The sequence below is a fragment of the Anolis carolinensis genome, chromosome 3, assembly GCF_035594765.1.
Source record: "Anolis carolinensis isolate JA03-04 chromosome 3, rAnoCar3.1.pri, whole genome shotgun sequence".
Taxonomy (NCBI): Eukaryota; Metazoa; Chordata; class Lepidosauria; order Squamata; family Dactyloidae; genus Anolis; species Anolis carolinensis.
In genome coordinates this window covers 272,463,555-272,478,376 of record NC_085843.1, presented here as the reverse complement: position 1 = coordinate 272,478,376, position 14,822 = coordinate 272,463,555, and the positions used below count along the sequence as shown (strand labels likewise).

At 36.9% G+C, this 14,822-nt stretch overlaps 1 protein-coding gene across 2 annotated transcripts in view; it reads right to left on the bottom strand.

The window, feature by feature from the left end:
• Positions 1-14,822, bottom strand: part of naaladl2 (N-acetylated alpha-linked acidic dipeptidase like 2) — a 664,743-nt gene that overhangs the window by 101,256 nt on the left and 548,665 nt on the right. For both annotated transcript variants that reach the window (XM_008106012.3, XM_008106011.3), the window contains exon 11: positions 7,128-7,223. In XM_008106012.3, coding sequence (XP_008104219.2) covers positions 7,128-7,223 — 96 coding nt within the window. The remainder of the gene's footprint in view (positions 1-7,127; positions 7,224-14,822) is intronic.

The window sequence follows — 14,822 nt, the reverse complement described above, 5'->3', positions numbered from 1 at the left end:
TAGAAATGCTTTTCCTTTATAAACATTATGATGTCTGTTCAGCAGTTGGACAGAACAAAGTATTCGCTGTATGGAATGTTCTGGAAAAAAATAATTTCATGAATCCGAAGAGATCTCAACATCTATCCAGCCCAACCCTCTGCCATGCCGGAACATCCAATCAAAGTAATCCCAAGAGATGGCCATCCAACTTCAATTTAAAAATCTCTAGAGTAGGAGACTCCACTCTATTCAAGACAGAATATTCCACAGATTAACATTTCTTACCATCAGTTTTTTCTCATCTTCAGCTGGAATCTCTTTTTCTTCAGTTTGAATCAATTGCTCTATTTCCTAGTCTCTAGATCAGCAGAAAACAAGTTTGCCCTCTCAGTGTGATCCCTTTTTAAATATTTGAATGAGCACAATGAAGGCCTCCTCAGCTTGAACTGATAGAGCAATGTAAATGTAAGTTTCATTGATTCAAAGTAAGTCAGGGTAAAATACTTTTTATTAATTTTCACCCTGATCTAATATATCTTAAAAAGAGGGATGGGATACTGCAGAAAGTCAAGGAGTTGCCCCAGCCTCACACAAACATACACACTATGCTTTTTCTAAATTTGCCATATTCAGACTTTAGAACTATGTTGGGTTAATGGTTAATGATAGCTTTTGTAGATGCTATTTTCCAGGTTCATAGTTTTTTATAAAGTAGAAACAGCATGACAGTTTCAAAGGAGAGCTGCAGGGGCTGCTTGTAGCCTGCAGGTCCCATGATTTCCACTCATGCCATAGGATGTAAGTAATTTAAAAAACCCTAATGATGACTGTTGGGAAATTATGTTGGGCAAAATATGACTACTAGTCATTCTCCAGTGTCTCCAGGTCTGCTCTTGCCTTCACACTAAGATCGACAGAAGATGGCTAGTAGGTTCAGTCCAGTCTTCAAACTCTTTAGTTGGATAAGTCCTGGACAGACAGGACCACTGAAAACATAAAACCATAGAGTTGGATGAGGCCAAAAGGATTATCCAGTCCAACCCCATGCCATGTAAGAACACTCAATAAAGTACTTCTTATAGATGGCCATCCAGCTTCTGCTTAAAAATCTCCAAGAAAATGATTCCAGCATACTCTGATGCAGCACATTGCACCGTTGAACAGCTATTACAACCAAGATTTTTTTCCTAATGTTTATGCAGGTTCAGAGACTTCTGAAAAACAAATTTAGACACCAAACACACTCACACACCAAAATGGTGATCAAGTTGTTCAAACGGCAATAGGCATAAGAGATCCTGTAGTTAGTATTATGGTGACGGTCTCTCTTCTCAGGAGATCAAAGATGGGCTTTATATTGGCCTCACATTTTTACTTTATATAGGCATCACATTCTGCTCATTTCAAGCATTTGAACCTATAGGGCCAAGAGTAGAATGAGTGTACAGCCGTGCTTCCAAATAAAAACAACTCCACAATATTGGTATATAATTTGCCCCCATTTTACTGCATTTGAAAGTACTCTATGATTATTTTATTGTGAGTCCAGCTGGGGCCCAGTCTTCCTGCTTTTTATAAATCAAAAAGAATGGAAGCTTTGCTCCAAAGACCAAAAACATATGCAATACCCATTTCTAGCCCGGGTAGTTTCTATAGATTTCCTCTCTTTGTCAACTCCACAGCACTAAACTGAAAATGTTGTATATCAAAGGTATGGGCTATGACACTTTTGCAGGGGTTTATACACAAAATCCACATAGGCAGAAATGCCCCTTTAGTACATGAGGTAATATAATAATTATTCAACATAATAATTCTAATACAATTCTTAGAGTGACTGTGGATAAGTAATATTCACACTTAACCATGGAACACATCAGTTAAATTATGTACTTCTTTGAGTAGCTGCAATTCCCTTTTGTATACCATCTCAGACATTTCCATTACAGGTGAAATTAAATTACACCTTCTCCTCCCCAACACTCCATTTAAAGTAAATAAAACTTTATTGAGCTCTCTCTTCCTCCAGGGGACTATACTGAAGATCAATGTGCATATGGTATACAGATGGTATTTTCAGAATTTGGATCATATAGATGATGTTCCGCAGAATGTCTGGTGCAATCTTAACAACACATGCTAAAGATATTAGATTGCTTCAATCATTTCTGCTGCTCTTAATCAGTTCCCACTGCTTTGTAACCTTGGCCATTTCAGCATTTGAAGGAAGATGAAGAAAAACAACAATTAAACTGTGCAACTCCACTTAAGTCAGAAATAGAGAAATGTGCACTAGGCAATTTGGATTCCTAAGGTTGTTGAAAATGTAGCATAGTAAAGTTAATAACAACACACAGACACACTCCCAACACATCCACATACAATTGGCATTGTAAATAAAATGTACAAATAAAACAGGAGGTTTTCAGTATGTATTGTGGCTAAACTACAGAAATGTATGTGTTTTTGCATTTCACATAATGTGTTCCTGAAACTGTGGGGTGAACACTGTGGGTGAAGGGGCAATTGGATGGTTTCTATTATAGTGGCCAGGATTAACCCCTAGAGCAGGCTTCTTAGGCTTTTTCCACTTGTGACCCCTTTCGGCTTGAGAAATTTTTACATGATCCAATGTATATAAGTATATAAAATAGATGTAAAAATCAAACGTTTACTGATAATAAATTATCACATATACAAGGCTTGCTAAACAGGCTGATTTTCCTTTTTTGTGGAGTACACTGAAGCATTTTCTGCAAAATCCACTGAAAACACTGCACACTGCTGCTAACAGCTCTGTGTAAATGAGTGGTGTTCAGAAACCTTTTACTGTTGCCAAATTCTTAATAACCCCAGCATTGAGTTAAGGGGACCCCATTGGGGCCAGAACCCACAGTTTAAGAAGCAATGTTCTAGAGTTCCCTCCCTCACTAATCATTTTACAAGGGTTGATGCTTCTTTCTTCCAATAGCATATAGGTTTGCCTCAGGAATACAGTAGAACTATACAATGAACACCTCCATTGCCTTTCATCACTATGGTCTTTTTCCTGATCAGGGGCCCAGTCTCCATGATGGTGTATGGCATAACATAATATAATAGTTCCACCATTTAGCCATTACAGCCATGGCCATTAAATGGACTAGAGACTGAGTCAGCAGAATTGGAGAAGTATTTGACCATTCCATAGCCAAACCTAAACCAATGATATTGTCACCAAGACTTTCCAGGGAACTCTGAAGGTCTCTCAGTAAAAATATCAGAAGTCTGTTGCTGACTAGGAAGACATAACTCAACTCCATTCCATTAATTCCTGGGGTTGTAGCCTATGAAAACCTGAGGTTTATATTTTTGTGAAGTATTTAGAACTCTCTAGTACCTCAGTACAAACCTTAGCATTCCATAGCATGCAGCCATAGCAGTTAAATGTGGAAGCATAATGCTGTAATTATGGAAGGTGAAAGAGCCCAAGGACATAATTGCACAACAAAAGAATATTTTTCACATCTTTTGCTCCAGTGTTTGATGAAAAACTCTTTCCTCAAATATGCAAATATTGTCTTGAAGATAGAAGCTCAGGGAAGGTAGATTATCATAACAGATCTGAGAATGAAAGAAAAGTAGATTTCTCTGAAGAAATAATAAGTAGGCATGAGCTCAAATCAGTTTGAATGAAAATGATTTGTAGTTTTCAATGGGCCATTTTCTAAAATCTCCAAAAACAGAACGGGAAGAAGGGAGATGAAAAGACCGGCAAAACAGATTAAGGGAGTCCGATTTTATCAGTTCTGGAGAGGAAAGAGTTAAGTCTGTAATAATCCTGAAGCAGGGATCTGCAGGTCTTTTCTCTCCCCGCAGCAGAATCTGCCTTCATCCATTTTTTTTTCTTGGAAAGTTCCCTCCTCCTCCTCCAGAAAGCGCCCTGGGAACTTGCTTTCCAAGCAGCACTTGCATAGGGTGAGCATTGAAAAGTTCCTCTTGGAACATGATGAGAGTTGAAGTTTTTTCTCTCTCTGTTTCTCAGCTAATAAAAAGCCTGGTTGTGTCCATGCTCTGATTGGCTGAGAATGGACACAACTGGTGACTACAAGTCCCATAACCCTCTCTTGCAGTTTGTCTTATTTTTTAAGATGTTACGATTAAAACTTAAAATAATTCTAAAAATTTAGTAGATTGATGAATTGTTTTGAAACTTGGCAGGCCTGAGGATGTAAATGGGGTCTAATACTGAGGTAGGTTTCATACAGATCTGCCTTAAAATGGCTAAGGATTGACTCTTTAAAGTTTCCCATTGGAGCCAATAGGTTGAATCCTTGTTGAATGAAAATGGCAAAACCCCTCCCCATTCAAGTAACTTCTCAGTAAACAGAATGAAGGGCGAGCTGACATGGACCCCAAAATAGCATGCCTTTTGGATGGATTGCACACCTCTAATAGTAAGCAACAGCAATTTTCTTACACATAAATGAATTGCAGCCGGGCCGGGCTGTGGCGCAGCTGTTGAGCAGCTGCCTTAAATCACTCTGACCATGAGGTCATGAGTTCGAGGCCAGCCCGTGGCGGGGTGAGCACCCGTCAATTAAAAATAAAATAAAATAAAAAATAGCCCCTGCTCGTTGCTGACCTAGCAACCCGAAAGATAGTTGCATCTATCAAGTAGGAGATAAGGTACCACTAAAGTGGGGAGGCAAGATTAACTAATTTACGACCTGGAATGAGGAAGTGCCGTCAGTGTGGATGATGAAGCAGCTGCTCCCCCCTGTGGCCAGAATCGAACATCCCCTCAGAAGAAGGTTAACTTGCCTCTGCGTGTGTCTCTCAGTCTCTGTTTGATGTGTTTATGGGCATTGAATGTTTGCCCTATGTGTGTTATAATGTGATCCGCCCTGAGTCCCCTTCGGGGTGAGAAGGGCGGAATATAAATACTGTAAATAAATAAATAAATAATAAATATTGGAAAATATTATTTTGATACCCCTGAACTCAAAGTTCAGCTCATTCTTCAGAGCTCAAATCCCAAATCTGACAACCCTGCTGGGCTATTCCAAACTGATCTTGCTTTACCCATAGTTCAGTACAAATACACTTTCTGTCAGAGGCCATAATATATCTCTATTAATTTGTATATAATTAAAATTTCAATGCAACAAGATAAGCAGTATGTAATTAATACAGTTAAAATGATGAATTCACATCCCATAAAAATCATTTATACAAGTAATGTGTCACAAGCATATTAGTGTCCACAATTTTTTTCTTGCCTTGGTGCAATTTAATACAAATGGAGTTAGTTTCTGATTGACCTCTCTATTTCTATCTGAAAGTATTTTGGGGCAAAGCATGGGGACATTTGATTGATGTCTATTGCCATTTTAGGAAACAATTACGCCTCCCTCCCCCCAAAAAACCCAGCCCTGCTATATGGTTATTAAATGGACAATACAGTAAACCTTCAATTTCCCTTCAATGCATAGGAAACACATTTTCTATGGTAAAAATTATGTTCTTTCCACAACCCTCTCATATTATTATTATTATTATTGCACAGCACATTTGAAAACATTTAAATAAACCAGAATACTACAGAAATTAGTTGTCCTTGGAATCCATGGAATCATAGAAGACTTGGCATTCCTACATTATATCTATCAAGGTGGGCTGTGTGCATAAATCTCAGTTTTCTATTCTAAAAATACATATGGAAGATAGGTTGATCTGATGTGAGTAGGGTGGTGAATCTATTCTGACTTTTAGACTGCATTTTAGAATGGTTGTCTATGGTGTATTGAGAGTATAGGGCTTACACTCTCAGACATTTCTCTTAAAAATTTATTATTTATTTATTTATTTATTTATTTATTTATTAGACTTCTATACTGCTACTCCCAGTTTGGCTCGGAGCGGTTTACAGAAATAGATTAAAACAATACACTTAGCTTTAAAATAACAATAAAAACAATAAAAACAACAATGAAAACAACAATAAAAATAGACATAGCCAGGGCTAAAATCAGGGCTAAAACCCACAGCAAATTCCCAGTCAAACAACATCAAGGCCAGCTACCTTCCTGGTACATATGGCCAATAAATGTGTCAAAAGATCCCATAGTATAAAGAGAGAAAGAAACAATGATAACAACTCTAGATCTTTTTATAAAGGTTCTTTTTTAAACATGAAGAGATTTAGACAATGGTTCACTGTCCTATCTATAACACTTTCCAGGTAATATTTCGCTCTGAAGTAGAAGTATCTCATAAGAGGCACAAATGAATGGTCAAGAGGAAGGTGCATCAAGTCAATGCTTGTCGGGACCAGGTTCCATCTAGAAATTGATGTCCTCATTACAAAAGAGCATGCAGATCAAGAATAGGTCTCTACAGTCACCAACAGACCCACCGCCAAGACCCTACTCTTGGAAGGCAATCATACTCAGCCACGAGGGATCACCTGTGATTATGAACCTCATAAGTAGATATGCATAAAATTGCTTTCTTCGTGCATTTCCAAGTATCCAAGATGCCATATGCAATTACTTCCAAGTCCCTTTGAAATTAATTTATTATAGTTAGAGGTCTGTAACTGCAGAACCCATGCCTGAGGTTTCACTCACCCACATTTGGGGGAAAGTGCCTCTTTAGGAATTGTCTAGGTCTTCCAGGCAATTTTGATATATTTCCCCTGAAAAGTTACTAGTTACCCTGGAGGACCTAGTACATAGATTGGTATCCTCTCTAGTAACCTGTGCTGGGCCAAGTAATTTCATTGTCTTTTGTTCATATCTGTAGTTTCAAATCTGGCAAGGAACATATCTCTGCAGATACAGAGGTCTTACTTATGTAACATGAAAACAATTGCACATATCTTGGGGTGCATCCACCCTACATAATAAATATAGTTTGATATCACTGCTATGATGTCATCTTATGAAATCTTGGGATTTATATTTTCATGAAGTACTGAGAATTCTTGAGTGTTTTCCTTTGAACTGCAGTGTTAGTCTTTCCAGTTGAAAATTCCCCTGCAGAAAATTCAAAGTACCTCACAAAGCTTATAAATCCTGGGATTCAATAGGATCAATTGGTATTAAAATGCTGTAATTGTCCAGTGTGAAACACCTTCACTGATATATCTTAATTTCTTTTACCTTGGCAATGGATTCGTGGAGGCTAAAGGAAAAATCCAGTTCCTTGGATACAGTTGGATATACAGGGAAAAGAACTTCAGAAAGAAAGCTTGCTGTCTGTGAGGAAGAAAAAGAGAAACCTTTAAGACCTCTTATTGATTTTTTCTCTTCAAATACTTTGTTCAGTTTTGCTGAAAGGTTCAAAAGACCTTAAATTGTTTTAATGTTTGTGCTGATTATTAGAATTCATTTTAGTGATCTATTTTACATTCCAAGTGCACAAAGAAATATTTTTTTCCCATCCCTCTCCTTCCCCCCCTCTTAAAAACATGTTCTGTAATGATGACTGGTTTAGTAAATATACTTTCACATTTGGCATATTCTTTTGCTGAAGGGGAGAAAATCCATACTGATTTAATTTTAATGTAGCTAACAATTTCAAGACTTAGATTGACTAATTTACTAGCCATAACTTTTATATAAACAACAATTTAGAGCTATAAAACACAAACATTTATTTATCACAGTACAAAGAATAAATGCATTTTTGTTTTCTAACATGTTTTTAGAAATCTATCAGTACTTAGCACTGAGGTCCTGCTATTAACACTATTAAACTGAGATGATTGCATACTAGCATCTCTGTCCACAATTTTTCCAGTAATTTTGCTGAAAAACAGTAAAACAGTTCATTCATTGTTGTTGTGTGCTTTCAAGTCATTTCTGACTTATGGAAACTTTAAAGCAAATATATCACAGGTTTATTTTTTATGAGGAGGTGCAACAGTTGTTCAGAGATGGTTTGCCTATGCCTTGTTCTAAGTTTGATATTTTTTAAATTATATGTTTTTTAAAAAGTTATGATTTTTTTTAAAAACTACAGTGTAGATTGGAGACAGTCATAACTTAGGTACGACTTGCAATGGTATCCATGCAGCATAAAATTGTAATCTCTGAAAGGGGGAGAAAAGAACAACATTGTTGCTTTTTAATGAAGCTGGAACATTAGCCATGAAGGGAAGTAGTGGAGATCAATACAGTACAATGAATTAGAACTTTCTAACTGCAGATGTAGTGTGCAGGTAATGTAGTCAAGCAAATGCATATAACTTACCTATTCTACTGTAGCGTCACAGTTGCTTTACATCTCATTATGCATAATACAAACCTTACTGAGCAATTTCCATTTGACAAATCCTCTGTCACAATCCCATCACTCTCCTTGGCTTTTAGTATTTTATGAAGGTATGTTTTAACATGTTTATTTTACGGAGTATTTGAAATGATTATGTGTTTGTTCATGTTTTAGTAATGCTCTAACCCGCCTCAAACCACAAGGAGTGGCAGGCAAGTAATAAAACTATTTTTTTATTATTATTATTATTATTATTATTATTATTATTATTATTATTATTATTAAGAAATAAAAGCAGAAACTGTCCACAGCAAGAATAATATAGGGTTGACTCTGAAGATTTCAGAAATAATAATAATAAAATAAACTTTATTTATATTCCACCCTATCTCCCCAGAGGGACTCAGAATGGATTCCAAATATAAAAGGCAAACATTCAATGCTCGAACACAACAATACACTCATAATAATGAAAATTGACAACCCAGCATATAAAAACATATTATGACTTAACAACTAAAATTAAATTAAAAACACAACCTGTTATATCAAACGTAACACAAAACATCAAACATCGAACAGAAGCATTCCCAGTTCCTTGGGGGCAAAGAGATGGATCATTGTTCAAGATGTTTATTGAGCTGCTGGGGTGAACAGGGCCCCACCAGCTCAATAGAAGAATTGTCCTTATAGAGTTTGAAGAACTATGGAACATGTTTTCCCTCATATGTTGCTGGTCTCCAAGAATTGACCCCAATTGTCTCCATTAGAGCAGACCACTTAAATCAGTGGTTCCTGACCTTTGGGCCTCTGTGTATTTTGGACTTCAACTCCCAGAAATCTCAGCCAGTTTACCAGCTGTTAGGAACTGTGGGAGCTGAAGTCCAAAACACCTGGAGGTCCAAAGGTTGGGAACCACTGAGTTAAATACACAGGGTTTATTTATGGAGTAAATCTTTAGCACAGAATTGCATCTCATGAAAATATATGAGATGAAAATCCAGGATGACCCTAAATATTCAGTTACCTTTCTAAGAGACTATGGTTGCCATCCCATTTGGGTATACATAGGTGCACATGAACCTATGTTTCTCTGTGTGTCTTTCTTTGGTCAAGGTAGTGACTGATATTCCCTTTGCATTGGCCAATCTCCTGCCTTCTGACTTGTTACAGAGTCATGGAAGTCCTTCTCCACTTGCAGAGATATCGGCAGACCTCAGTACTCACAGAAGCATGTAAATATTTTGCTTCTGGTCACAGAGATGTGTGTTCAGAATATACTGCAGTTGTTTGAAGAAAAGGAGAAGGAACAGGAGGAGGAGAGGGATATTTAAAATCTAAGTTGGAACTGGTTCAAACAGTGGAATGTCTGAAAAATTTCAAACACAACTCTGTTGATTTTATGTTTTTTTTTAAATGTGGCAGTATATGGTCTCATAGGTGATAAATACCTGTGTTTGGGGAACCCATTTAGAAAGTTTATCCAAGCATGATAACTGCTGATATTCAAAAGTCAGCTTCCAGATGCTAAATTCTGTATATATCCACATTTACTAGAGTCCTGAATTTTGGAATGGTAAACTTCAAAACCATGATTAATCCATTCCTTACTTGCCAGAAAGTTCATTCCCTTTTAGAGACTATATATTACTGTGAAGTGTTGAAATTGAAGCTTTTGGTTTAAAAGTAATGTTAATGCTGTTCGAAGATTTAACAGGATTGATTTGCTGTGCCTGGCATTTTGCAATGTTCCCTCTTTGCTTCTGACAGCTAGGACTCTGCTCTGGGGGCTTTGGGTGTTTTAAGCTTCAGTGGTTGAAAGAGAAGAAATAAGAAAGGCATCTTCTCATGGCTTGCTCTCCTTTTCTACAAAGAACTCAGCCTGGCTGCTTCACTCAAACACATTTTGACACTTGTGACATTTCAAGAAAAATTTATATTGGGCAAAAGTTCCCAGCAGTTTCCATCCCAATCAATTTTCGTCTGCAGTGCAATCTCTCATTCACGCAATCTATATACATTTTTAAAAAACAAAAACAATGTATGGCCCCAAATACATGCCATATTACCAAGATTCAGTCTGAGCTCTTTTCATCCATAGTTGTTTGTTGTTATGTGCCTTCAAGTCAAGCCGACACTGTCATAGGTTTTCCTTGACATGATTTATTCAGAGGAAGTTTGCCATTGCCTTCTACTAAGTCTAAGAGAGTTTGACTTCTATAAAGTCACTCAGTGGTTTCCATAACTGAATAATGCATTTAACTTTGAACTCTTGAAGACTTGGTTGAACACTTAAAGTGCCATACCATGCTGGCTCTCTACTAGGCTTGTGTACGGATTTGAAGTGGTCAGTTTACTTCGGCCAATCTGGCTTGTTTGGCTTGGCTGGATGGCCATAGTAGTAAGAGCTCAGTTGTCATTGTTTAGTCCTTTACAGGACCACATGGCAGCTGATCGAGGCTCCTCCTCCCCTATTCAGCACCATATGGCACAGAGAGGCTGTCGCATGCTGCTCACATGGGGTTTCCTGTGAGCCCTGCCTGTTGGGCCAAACAGAATAAAAGAATGTTGTGATGTGTCTTATGCAAGTTGTGTCTAAGGAGAGGGTCCAAGGAAAGGTGCTTCCTTAATCCCGTTCTTCAAACCCAGATTCCCTTGAAAGGAAGATAGGAAAGGGTCCCAGGAGGGATGTTTCCTTATCCCTCCACCACCCAGCAGTGCGCATCACCAGGTCAGCAGATTTTCTTCAGTTTTGACTGCTTGTATTAAAGGTAGGTCTGGGTGGGCATTTACAATTTTATATATATATACTTTTGAATACTGTATATACAATGTGAATATGGAACAGTTACAGATCCACAACTGTAGATTATGAATACATAACTACAATACAGAAAGGCAAACATCATCATCATCATCACCCCCACTACCACCACCACCTCATAACCCACTCTTTCTCCAGGTTTAACACTCACTGCTGCTTACACATTAAATTATTACAGTATAGTAAAGTGTAAGAATCTGAGTATGAGGTGATTGTGGGAAGATTATGTACCCCTTCCATTAATTATCACAATCATTGGTGCAGTAATATATTCTTTATTGCTTAGGTATGTGTGCATACACCTGTGTGCATATTGTCAATATTCAAGATAAAGAACCAGTCTAATGACATGATGGTGATGATGATGATTCACTATGAGCGAGATTACATTCAACTTGATTTTAAATGTATTTGCCAGATTTGATAGACTGAATACAGCAGTGCATTTAGGCAAAATTAAGAAAGACAGTAAAAAATCTGCTACTACATGAGAAGCACAGAGAGAAAAATTGCCAGCAATGAATAGGTTGTTTTTATCATGTCAGAAGCAAACATACTGCAAGTTGCTTCTGATGTGAAAGAATGAGCTGTCTACAGAGATATTGCCCAGGGGATGCCTGGATGTGTTACCATCCTGCTGGGAGGCTTCTCTCATGTCCCCACATAGGAAACCAGAGCTGACAGATGGGAACTCACTCTGTCTCACGGATTTGAACCTCCAACCTTTAGATCAGCAGCTCAGCAAGGGTTTAACCTATTGCACCACTGCAGCTCCTAATGAATAGATAATAATCAACAAAACACTTGAACCAAAATGCTCACTCTTAACAGAACCATAAATGTATTCTTTAAATAGCTTAAAAGGAACTAAGTAGTGTTTTCCAAGTATGTTACAACATCACAGTGCTAGAGCTTATGTAGAGGAATGGTAAGAACCCTCCTTAATTTTAACTACATTCTTAGTTAGTGATAAGGGTGTGGACTATGAAATTGACATTTTGTAAAGTCTCACCACTCAAGAGATAATTGAACATTTTGGTGGTGGCATTCTATCTCTCTTAAACTTCTTTCATATTCTGAGAAGTGATTGAACTGAGAAAGAGACTGGTCCAAAACACTTGCCAATCTTGGAGAAGAAAATAAAATATTTAAAAATATATATTTAAAAAATAAATCACACTTTTTTTGTTGTTTCTCAAATGTCAAGAAACTTTTTAAAGAAGAATTCTGGAGTTTGGAACATTTTTGTAATTCAAGACATATTCTCTGTGAAATTTGGATTTGCATGTTCTGCTCAGGAAATAGAAACATTGTTTCATGTGTCTTCTATTGCATGCAGAATATGCAGCCAATTTCTATACAGAAAATTGTTTTTCTGTGCAAAACAACCATGAGTGATTGTTTTGTGCAGAATAAATCTTGAACTGTATAGCCATCAAAAATTCAGTTTTTAAAGACTTTCTAACAGTGAGTAAAATGTGCTAGAATTACAAATTGTTTCCTTCAAGAAGAAAATTGGCAAAGAATATCATCCCTATACATGTTGTTCAGAGGCTGCCATCCCAGACAGAGAGATTAGAAAAGAGACAGAAAAAACACATATCCAGTTGGACTGAATAGGCAATTCACCCCAGGAGAGGCAGAAAAATGGCAGAGGAATGAAGCAGGAAGGATTAAGGTCAGCAAAAATAGCCCAGGAGGCACACTTTGCCATCACAGCTTTCAACATCCAACCTAACATTTATGTTATAGGGCCAACTTTGTGTTTGAAAGGCACTAGTCCACCCCATAATTGCCTTAAGCTATTTTAACTGGGATTCAAAATGTCTTGATTCAACTTGTCAAATTGTGTCATTTGTCTGTTTAGTCTGTTTCAATTATTTTTCCTGTTTTGAATTGTTTAAAATGTGTCAAATGGATTTTAATGCTGCCTGAGATCTTTCGATATTGGGTGCGAGTATCTAGTCACAAGCCTGGAAAGAGCTCAGTTACTGTGCTTTTAAGCAAGATTCTGCAAATGTTAAATATCACTGGCAGTGTGTTTAAATAAAGATGGTACATTGGTTGAGCATGCTCATATCAGAAATATGTGTACATACAGAGAATAAAAACCTTATTTGGTCTCTAAATAAATACATAATTTCCTCTCTCCCCCTTTTTTTAAAGATACTAGGTCATTGTAAATTATTTCTCTGACAATATAAATCTATTTACACAGCACTTGTAATATGTTATATTAAAATAAATAAAAGCAGTGTGGAGCAAAATACTATGTATCCCAGTTCCTTCAATTTGGGTGTATGTTGAACCAGCCACACTGTGGGACCAATTAGAGAGAAGAAGGAGCCAGAAAAGTTAAGGTTTACCCTGTTCATAAAATGTTTAAAGAAATAATCCCAATAATTAAAAGCTCACTCAAACATGCACCATTTGCATGTCACTAATAATGGGATTTCAAGCATGCAAATTAAATCAGTTCTGCCTTCTAAACTAAAAAAAAAAGAGCTATGACCTTTGGAATCCTTTTGGACACATCTTGGACATTATCACGCCAGCCTTTCTTGTTGCAATCATTAAACAAACAGAAAAATATTATAGCAATCATTTTTATACATTGTCAGCACTTATTAATGCAAAAATCCCACTATCAGTACAACCTTGTGTTCTTTGTCCTACCCAACACATACACACTATGCTTTTTATTTTCCAATTCTTGCCTATTTTTCAGTCAGCAGGTCCTGCATTCTCATGAAACCTTACTCTGCTACATAATATCAGAACTGCAGTGGAAGGACGTTATTGCACAATGACTAGTGAATGAATAATGGCGATATTAGATTCATTGGTAAGGTTTTCCTATCAACAAAAAGCAAGATTCCAATCGCAATTGAAATGCAATGTGGCTACACAAGAAACACAACATTATGTATTAAACATTTTTTATTTTGCCATAACTGCACTTTACCAACCTCACATGATAAAGTCCCTAGACTAGACACATGGAATCAATTGTTGAATAGCAAGTCCATGCCAACTGATTCAATAGGTTATTCTAGCTGGGACTAACAATAGTATTTAGCTCCAAATTAATTCATGGATTAATCAAGTCATGCTAATTATTCAAGCAGAATAAACAAATGCTGTACATATATGTCTCGTTACACATATTCCCATTCTTGGGAATTTGGAGAATCTCTGCCATCTATTTGCAGGCAGTTTATATTTTGTATACTTAAGAGTCTCTTCAGCCTTTACACATAATGTTGCTATTGCAATTCTTGGAAACACTAAGCAACATAATGTTTTTATAAAGAATTTTGCTTGCTAAAAGTAGATGTGAATGTGTTATAGCAGAATAGTATATTTACAAACTGTTCTTGTCAGCCTTCTCGCAGATTATTTCCCACCTTTCAGATATCATTTTAAAATACTACAATGTTAATCTGAAATGGTAGGATGAAGTACTGGTCAACGTATGAGAACCACCAGCAGCTTGAGATGACAAGCAAACACTCTCTTTCTGCTTCTATATCAGGAGATAGAATCTGTTGATCAGCAGCCAGTGCTCTTTTCCCTTCAAATAAATACTGAAAATAAGCCTCTGCCATATCCAAGATGAAGTGAGATACTGAAGATCTGAATGATGGGTGAGGCTCCTACAATTCATTGACATATGCTGCAAAACTGGAAAAAGAGGCATCCACTCGGTTTTGTTCCTCCCAAACAGCATTAGCATAAGTTGGACAAAGGTAAGATT